The sequence below is a fragment of the Somniosus microcephalus genome, unplaced genomic scaffold, assembly GCF_052327205.1.
Source record: "Somniosus microcephalus isolate GS21.2 unplaced genomic scaffold, FLI_Smic_1.0 unresolved_chr5, whole genome shotgun sequence".
Lineage (NCBI taxonomy): Eukaryota > Metazoa > Chordata > Chondrichthyes > Squaliformes > Somniosidae > Somniosus > Somniosus microcephalus.
In genome coordinates, this window is record NW_028225183.1 from 9374906 (window position 1) to 9385040 (window position 10135).

The window sequence follows — 10135 nt, forward strand, 5'->3', positions numbered from 1 at the left end:
GAGTAGATTCACCATCATAAATGTTAGAATATGGTAATTACTCTTTCCGTTAATGTAGGGTCTTCGTCGGTAATGTTAGAGCCGAGTCCTTGTTGTTTATTATTTCAATACATAACAAATTTAAATTATGGAATGTATGTGTGTAGGTTTCAACGAATTAATTTGAGGCTCAAGGGTCCTAATGCGGAGTCCGGGAGAGCTGTTTCCTTCACGGTCTGTGGGGCATGCACAAAGCACATTACCTTTAGTATTACTTTACGTTCATTGATTTTAATGGACGATTTTTCATGGACTGAGCTCTTCAATTTCCCCAGTGACGGCCAGTGCGCACTGAAGCGGAAAATCGCCTCTTGTTTGTTAAGCGACTGTAACTAACGCCAATTATGGGGTAATCTGATGTTCTCAATCGGGCAGCGATTCTTGTATAAAGGGAGGAGCATTTACGGATCTTAATTCAACTCCATTCGGTGCCGTGAAGCTGCACAGAATTCGCAAATACTACAACAATGGAACAGCCAACAATGGTACAGATAAAGAACATTTACTATCCTATTCTCGCAGCCTTTGGGGCTCCAGGTAAGTCAATGTATCCTGTTGCCTAATAGCTGTTGAATATCTCAGTGTCAGTGTAACAAATTCCGAGCGTGTCTTCGTTGCAGAGTCATTTCTCCACTGGGATCAGTTGGTGAATATCAGCCGGAATCGTATCAGTCTGCGCGGCCACTGAGGTGTTGTTCTGGTCGGAAGATCGTGGGAACCGGGAGCTCAAAATTCCTGACTGTACTGCGGGAGGACGAGGCCCCTCTAATAGTGTATAGCTCACTACAGAATGTGTTCCATGTGGTCCATGGTAATCAGTTAATCTGTACCGTTGTTCGTTTTCTACTTAGATTGATAATTACTCGCACTGCATCCACCTACTCCCATCTGAGGACTGGCAAACACATTTTTAGCTACAACTGCCACTCAGGGAGCGGCTCCCCTCCGCTCGGCTGCAAAAAACCTTCGCTGCTCCAGCAGCTCCCGCTCTGTTACCGAGCAGCTCCCTCGGGGTGATTAGAAATAGAAAAAGTGCAGAGTTCTGATCTACATCCAATGTTTGTGCCTCAGCTGAATGTATTATTTGAATTCATATCTTTCCAGTAATTGTTTGTAAATTATATTTAATAGCTGACGATGCCTGACAGTAAGATTCTGGAAAAAGCCGCCATTCTGTCCCTCTATCGCCAGTGTTCAATGTTTTATTTCTTTTAAAGAAATTGTCCAAAGATCGCATATTTTATTAAAAAATAATCAATGTCTATGAACCTAAGCAGGGACAGATCCGATCATTTCCCCACAATAAGCTGTGAGATCTATCTGATTGACCCCCCTTACTGACATCTTGTCCCTTTTTCTCACAGCCAACCTATTGACAATCGTTATTCTCTCCAGAGGAAACTGCGGCCTTTCCAAATGTATCTCTGTGTACATGGTGGCCATGGCAACAGCAGATCTACTGGTCATTATCTTACATGTTATAGTGTACCAAACTTTAACTTATCACTTTCCATATTCATTCCTGAACTACACTGCCTTTTGTAAGTTAATTATGTGTTTGAATCCCGCTACCATATGTATGTCTGTGTGGTTTACCGTCACCTTCACAATTGACCGATTTGTAGCGATATGTTGTCAGAGCTTTAAAACAAAATATTGCACAGTGAGAACTGCGGCCACGGTTATAACAACGGTCTCTGTCCTGATCTGTTTAGTGAACATCCCCTTTTGGTTTGCCTATGAAGCTGAGCGTATAATTAACAATGGTCCCTGGGGTTGCCGCCACAGTGTGACCTTTTTTATATCGCTTGCAGGTGTCGCATACCTCTGGTTACAAAGTATTTTAATTTCATGGATTCCTTTTGCATTGATATTTGTATTTAATGGTTTGACAGTGCGGTGTATTTTAGTGGCCAGTAGAGCCCGCAGCAGACTCCGGGGTCACAGCAGTGAGAATCCGAGCGATCCCGAGATGGAGAGCCGAAGGAAATCCATTATTTTACTGTTCAGTGTCTCGGGCAGTTTTATTGTTTTGTGGCTGACAGCTGTCGTAAGTTACTTAACCACCAAACTGACAAACACCGCGCATTACCGAGGCGATTTTACATCCCCTGCCTACATTGCCACAGAAACCGGGTTTATGCTCCATTATTTGAGTTCCTGCACAAACACATGCATTTATGCAATTACTCAAACAAAATTCAGGGAAGAGCTAAAGAACGTGTTGAAATCTCCTTGGACATTCATTCGGAATTTTGTTTAAAAATGTAAAATTAAAGCTTACCTTCTTGTCCAAACTGGAGCTCAGTTCTACTGCAATGAAAATGGATTGTTCTGTTTAAACCAATGTAAAAATAAACCAAAGCTTCCTGTTCAAATTAGATTTAACTTACAGCCCCTGTTCCATTTTAGAATGGCCGTCTTTCTGTTAATAAAGAAATGGATTGTTGTTGTGAGCATGAACAGATATCACAAAATATTTCCTCCACTTTGTGCCATGTGGTTGATGTCTGCTGCTTTCCCATTTAAACATAATCGATCCCCATAAATCAGTGCCCTTCCCGCTCAAGATTCAAAGAGAAAGGTCAAGACTGACCTTCAGCAGTGGAGTAGAGCTCGTGGGCGTCAGCGTTAACTGCCTCACACCAGGTACTGGAATGAGACGCCCCAGTTTAATTAATAGTTAAAGTTACCTTTAAAGTAGAAACAAAGTGTTACAATGGTGGTTAATTGTAATCCTGTAACCTCGGTGTGAAGGTTGCAGGCGCTCGTCTCCCCATCAGACTCCGCCACCATTGTCTCCTGGGCCATTAGAACGGGGCGCCTATCCCCTGATTATTTTCTGATGATGGAGACAGTAGGAATTTCACTCGTCAATGTGACATTAGACATCTTTGTTCACAGATATTTACTGCAAATCTCAACAGGCCATCATAATTTTGGAACCCAACCAGTCCTTGTTGGTTTTTACACTCCACCTGAGCAAAAAGTTCCACTCTGATTACCCGCCCGACTGAACATCCCTTCTATCACTTCTTGTTCAACCAACTAACCAATTTGATATTGAATATTGATATAATCCCTGCATCCGTGAAATCCCCAGTCTCAGAACTCTCTGTGTAACGAGTTTTATCCAAAACCCACTTAATTATCTCTGACATTTCTTTTATCTATGGTCGTTAGTTCTTGATCTCTCAGCTAATGGAATCCGTCTGCTTCTGTCCATTTTAACTTAAATCCCCTGGACACCACTCGCCAAAATATACAAGTCTGTTGTCAATGCACAATCCAATTATCTGTTATTAAATTGAGGAAAGTTTAGATAAGATAGTTAATAGATAACTTGCTCTTGGAGATTGTTCTGACGTTGCCCGTGCTGAACAATGAGAAGAATGTATTTGCTAGCTTGGTCACTACTCGAAACATTGTGACCATTCAGGGGGAGATTCTAAAGAAACCACTCCAGACCGCCGATCTTTTGATGGATCGCCAGAAAGGGCAGAAGGGTTCTGCCAATCCGGCGGGCATCTAGCTTCTGAATGAAGTGGTGGTGAATTGCGGGCTGTTCTGTGTAATTGGCACATTTTCATTTAACTGGACTCAGGCGGCCAACAGTATTTAAGTCACGAGTCAGGCAGCAAGCAGGGATTTTATTCCTATCAGTCAGCGATTCATCTGCACCCAACCACAATCGTGAGAAGGTGATGTGTAATCAACCTCATCATTTAATATCAACAGGTAAAATAGAGAGCAAAGGCATGAATAGGTTAACCATTACATTGCCGTGTCAAATTCATTCCCATATGGTTGTGATTCTCCTGCCCCCTCTTCCTAATTTAACAGTTTCCATGTTCCCTTAATTCTCTATTACTCAGTACAGTCACTGCGTTTTCCAGACATTCCCCTGACCTCATTTTGTTATTAAACTGTTGCTGTTTTCCCTGTCACTTACTTCTACATACATTGCTATTGTGTTCCACGGGCCGCAGTTTCTATTTATACAGTTACTGTGTTCCCCTAAATACCCATCTTCTCTATTTTTAATGAAGCAGTTACTGTGATCCCCTGAATTACATTCGTCTCGATCTCTAATTTAACAGTTACTGTGTTCCTGTAAACTCACCTTTAGTCTATTCCTAATTAAATTAATACTGCATTCCACAAAATTACCCTGTTCTCTATATCTAATTAACCATTGACTGCGTTTCCCTATAGTTCCCTTTATTTACTTATAATAATAAGCAATTGTTGTATTCCCCTAAAATCTCCATTATTCTATTTTAATTAAAGACTTGTTGCATTCCCCTCAATTTAGTTGTCCTGAAATTTAAGTAAACACTTCTTGTATTCCCGTTAGTTCCACTATTACCGATCGTGTAAGCTCATGTTGTCCACGAATACCACTTTCTGCTGCCTTAACCCCATTCCACTAAACTGCCCCATGCTATCTGACATTGTGAAAGTTTCTCTCTGCTGTCCCCTCCCTTTCACATCTGCCACCATCACGCCCTCCTGACAAATGCACTTATGACCCCTCTGAATTTTGCAATTTACCGTCCCATCTCTATCATCATATTCCTGTCAAAATACGTGAACATATTGTCGCCTCTCAAATTCGTGTCCATTTTCCCGCAATCCCCTGTCTAAATCTGTCCAATCAAATTTCTTCCTTTGCAAAACACTTGAAGCGGCCGTTATCGAAGTCACAAATTATATCCTCTGTGTCTGTGACAATGGTGCACTATCCCTCTTCATTCTTCCCGTCTCTGACTCGGCTGTCCAGGCCTCCCCTTCATTTTCCAGCTGTCTGGAACTGCCCACGCCTGGTTCCGCTCTTACCTCTGCAGACTGAGCCACACAATATCCTGCAATGGCTTATCTTCACGCACTCCCATTGTTACTTCTAACTTCAAAGTTTATACACTTTGAGATGGCAGGAAGGATGTATGAGGAGTGATTGAGTCGATTGGGCTCACTGGAGTTTAGAAGATTGAGAGGGGATCTCATCGAAACCTATAAAATTCTGTCAGTTCTGGACAGACTAGATGCAGGAAGGTTGTTTCTGATGGCCGGGGAGTCCAGAACCAGGGGTCATAGTCTAAGGATAAGGGGTAAGCCATTTAGGACTGAAATGAGGAGGAATTTCTTCACCCAGAGAGTGGTGAACCTGTGGAATTCTCTGCCACAGAGGGCGGTGGAGGCCAGTTCATTAAATATATTCAAGAAAGAGTTGGATATGTTTCTTGAGGCTGAAGGGATCAAGGGATATGGGGAAAAGGCAGGGACAGGGTACAGAAATAGGATGATTAGCCATGATCACATTGAATGGTGGAGCAGGCTCGAAGGGCCAAATGGCCTACTCCTGCTCCTATCTTCTATGTTTCTATGTCTATGTTGATGCTTAATCAAGTTTCTGGTCAATGCTGAACCCCAGCATATTGATGGTGGTGTTTTCAGTGATGGTAATGCCGTTGAATGGCACGGGGCATTTGCTAAGCTTTATCTAGTTGGAGATAGTCATTGCCTCTCACTTGTGTGGTGCGAAAGTTACTTCCACTTATCAGGCCAAGCCTAAATGTCATCCAGGACTTGTTGCGTGTGGGCATGGAATGCATCATTATCTGAGGAGAGGCAAAAGGAGCTGAACACTGTGTAATTATCAACGAACTTCCCCAATGCTGAGCTTATGATTGAGGGGAGCTCATTGATGAAGTAACTAAACATTGTGGGGCCTATGAGACTGTTCTGAGGATCTCCTGCAGGGATGTCCTGGGGCTGTGATAATTGATCTCCAACCACCACAACCATCTACCTTTATGCCAGGTATGACTCCAACCACAACCAGTGGTATGGAAGGTGGCATTGTCAGAGCAGATGCGGTGAAGACGGACAAATTGGGAAAATGGAATATAGCCCTTATAGAATGCGGGCTGATAGGAAGTGTAGTCCAGGTTGTTGTGGCAGTCAGTGGGCTTCTGAATATTTGTAAATAACCTATCCCCAGAGATGGAGAAAGAGGAGTCGAGGAAAGCGTCTGATATGTTTTCCTTTTTCCTCAACTGAGGATTCCCCTCTACCGTGGTTGACATGGCCCTTGACCATGTCCTTTCTATCTCCCGCATTTCTACCCTCACCCCAGCCCCTCCCTCCCAGAACCACGACAGAGTTCCCCTTGTCTTCACCTTTAGCCCCACCAGCCTCCACTTTCAATGGATCATCCTCCGCCATTTCCACCCCCTCCAGCGTGATCCCACCACCAAACGCATCTTCCCCTCAACTGCCCTTTCAGCATTCCGCAGGGACCGCTCCATCTGCGAAAACCTTGTCCAATCTGGCATCACCACAACACTACTTCCCCTTTCCCCGGCACCTTAGCATGCAAGCACAGGAGATGCAACAAATGCCCTTATACTTCCCCTCTTCCCACTGTCAACGGCCCCAAACCCCCTTTCCAGGTGCAACAGCGATTTACTTGTACTTCTCACAATTAAGTATACTGTATTCGCTGCTCAAGATGCATTGGGGCAACAAAACGCAGATTGGAAGACGGCTTTGTGGAACACCTCCGTTCAGTCCATAAATGGGACCCCGAGCATCTGGTCGCCTGTCATTTTTATTTCACCGCTCCACTCCAACTCAGAGCACACCGTCCTCGGCCTCTTGCACTGCTCCATGGAAGCTCAGCGTTATCTCGATGAACAGCACCTCATCTTTCGATTAAGGAATGTTTAGCCTTCCGGATGCAAAATAGAATCCAACAATTTCAGATCATATCCTCGGCCCATAACACACACACACATATGTATATATATATATATATATTTTAGCCACACTTTTTGTCTGTGTGTTTTTTTCTTCTCCCCCACATGGCAACTGTCTCTCAAACTGACAGCACAAATTACACTTCGTCTAGAGCCATCCTTTATTTCTTAACCTGATCCATTACCATCTCATTTCGCCTTGAATATCTCTTAATGTCTCTTTATGTCTTCTGCCTTCCATCTTTCACAGACCTTCCCTTTTGTTCTTTCAACCCCTCCCCCCTTTCCCAGCATCTTCACTTGCTTAAACAACTGTTCCATTTCCTGCTTTATTCCAGTTATGAAGAAATGTCATCGACCTGAAACGTTAACTCTGTTTCTCTCTTCACAGATGCTGCCTGACCTGCTGAGTTTCTCCAGAATGTTTTGTTTTTATTTTAGGTAAAGTATGTGTTTGACACAGAGTATCACTGTCGCATCAAACACACACAGGGCAGATACCACAATGGTTAGATACAGAGTAAAGGTCCCTCTACACTGTCCCATCACACTCAAATAGGGCAGGTACAGCACGGGTTAGATACAAAGGAAACCACACTCTACACTGTCCCATCAAACAGACATAAGGTCGGTACAGCACGGGTTAGATACAAAGCAAACCTCCCTCTACAATGTCCCATCAAACAATCCCAGGGCATGTAAAGCACGATTTAATGACAAAGTTAACCTCCATCTTCACTGTCCCATCAAACACACATAGGGCAAGTACAGCACGGGTGAGATACAAATAAACCTATCTCTACAATATCTCATTGAACATTTCCAGTGCAGGAATGGCACTGCTCAGAAACAGAGCAGAACGCCCTCTGCAATCTCCAATCAAACACTCACATCAACTACCATCAGTTTAGATACGGTAAGTGTTAGATAAAGCATGCATCAGCTAAAGAGGAAGTCTCTCACTGCACTTTCCCATCAAACACTCCCAGGGCAGACATAGCATGGGTTACATACAGAGTAAAGCTCCCTCTACATTATCCCATGAGATATTCCAAGTGCAGGTGCAACATGCGTCAGATACAGAGTTAAACGTCCTCTACAATGTCCAATCAAACACTCACATCAAATAGTATGAGGAAAAGTACAGTGGTGGTTAGAGTAAACATACTTCAAATACAGAGTGCAGCTCTATCTATACTGCAAATTAAGCACTCCCAGGGGAGTTACAGCACTGGTTGGAGCCAAATTGAAGCTTTCGCAAAAATGTCCAATTTAAACCTCGAAGGGAAAGTATAGCACGGCTTAGGTACAGAGTAAAGCTCTTTATAAACTGCTCCATCAAACATGCACAGGTTTGGTACAGTACAGATTAGATACAGAGTAAAGCGCTTTATACACTGCTCCATCAAACACTCCTCCATTTTCAAAAAACGGGTTTGATACAGAGTAAAGCTCTTGATACACTGTTCCATCAAACATTCCTTGATTTGGTACAATAGACGTTAGATACAGAGTAAAACGCTTTATACACTGCTCCGTTAAACAATCCTCGGTTTGGTACAATACCAGTTAGATACAGAATAAAGCACATTATAAACTGCTCTATCAAACACTCATCGGTTTGGTATAATACGGGTTTGATTGAGAGTAAAGTTCTTTATACACTGCTCCATCAAGCAATCTTTGGTTTGGTACAATACGTGTTAGATACAGAATAAAGCTCTTTATACACTGCTCCATCAAAGACTCCTTGGCTTGGTACAATACGTGTTTGATACAGAGTAAAGCGCTTTATACACTGCTCCATCAAACACTCCTTTGTTTGGTACGATACGGGTTAGATACAGAGTAAAGCAGTTTACAAACTGCTCCGTCAAACTCTCCTCGGTTTGGTACAGTACGGGTTTGATACACAGTAAAGCTCTGTATAAACTGCTCCATCTAACATTCCTCAGTTTGGTACAATACGTGGTTGTAAAGAGTAAAGCTCTTTAAACACTGCTCCATCAATCACTCCTCGGATTGGTCCATACCACGTTAGATACTGAGTAAAGCTGTTTATACACTGCTCCATCTAACACTCATTGGATTGGTCCATACCGCGTTAGATACAGAGTAAAGCGCGTTATACACTGCTCCATCAAACACTCCTCAGTTTGTTACAATACAGATTAGATACAAAGTAAAGCTCTTTATACACTGCTCCAGCAAACACTCCACGATTTTGTACATTACGGGTATGCTAGAGAGTAAAGTTCTTTATACACTGCTCCATCAAACACTCCTCGGTTTGCTATAATACGGTTTTGATACAGATTAAAGCACTTTATACACTGCTCCATCAAACACTCCTCGGTTTGGCACAATATGGGTTTGATACACAGTAAACCTCTTTATACACTGCTCCATCAAACACTCCTAGGTTTGGTACAATAGGGGACAGAACAGAGTAAAGCGCTTTATACACTGCTCCATCAAACAATCCTTGGTTTGGTACAATACTGGTTCGATACAGAGTAAAGCTTTTTATACACTGCTCCATCAAACACACCTCCGGTTGGTAAAATAAGGGTTAGATACAGAGTAAAACTTCATACACTCTGTATACACGGCACCATATAAGATTTCTCCATTTGGAACATTATGGGTTTGATACAGAGTAAAGCGTTTTTTAAACTTCTCCGTCAAAAACTCCTCGGTTTGGTACAATACGTGGTTTGCACAGAGTAAAGCTCTTTATACACTGCTCCATCAAACACTCGTCAGTTTGGTACAATATGGGTTAGATACAAAGAAAAGCATTTTATACACTGCTCCTTCCAACATTCCTCGGATTGGTCCATACCGCGTTAGATACAGAGTACTATATTTTATACGCTGCTCCATCAAGCACTCCTCGGTTTGGTACAATATGGGTCAGATACAGAGTAAAGCTCTTTATACACTGCTCCATCAAACACTCCTCGGTTTGGTAAAAAACGGGTTTGATACAGAGTAAAGCGCTTTATACACTGCTCCCTCAAACATTCCTCCGTTCTCTACAATATGGGTTAGATACAGAGTAAAGCAATTTAAACACTGCTCCATCAAACACTCCTCGGTTTGGTAAAAAACGGGTTTGATACAGAGTAAAGCGCTTTATACACTGCTCCATCAAACATTCCTCCGTTCTCTACAATATGGGTTAGATACAGAGTAAAGCAATTTAAACACTGCTCCATCAAACACTCCTCGGTTTGGTACAATACGGGTTTGATACAAAGCAAAGTGTTTTATACACTGCTCCAGGAAACACTCCTCCATTTGGTACAATACGAGTTGATCCAGAGTAAAGC

General features: G+C 42.6%; 1 protein-coding gene across 1 annotated transcript; it reads left to right on the plus strand.

Moving 5' to 3' along the window:
* Nucleotides 1–473: 473 nt before the first annotated feature.
* Nucleotides 474–2488, plus strand: LOC147087488 (putative G protein-coupled receptor 139). Its single transcript, XM_085977802.1, has 2 exons — nucleotides 474–576; nucleotides 1404–2488. The coding sequence occupies exons 1-2, from the start codon at nucleotides 507–509 to the stop codon at nucleotides 2300–2302; spliced, it is 969 nt and encodes a 322-aa protein (XP_085833928.1). The 5' UTR covers nucleotides 474–506; the 3' UTR covers nucleotides 2303–2488.
* The last annotated feature ends 7647 nt before the right edge of the window (nucleotides 2489–10135 follow it).

Coding starts and splice junctions, on each gene's coding strand:
- LOC147087488 (XM_085977802.1), top strand. CDS start 507: ATGGAACAGCCAACAATGGTACAGATAAAGAACATTTACTATCCTATT. Junction 577..1,403: donor CGCAGCCTTTGGGGCTCCAG/GTAAGTCAATGT, acceptor TTTTTCTCACAG/CCAACCTATTGACAATCGTT.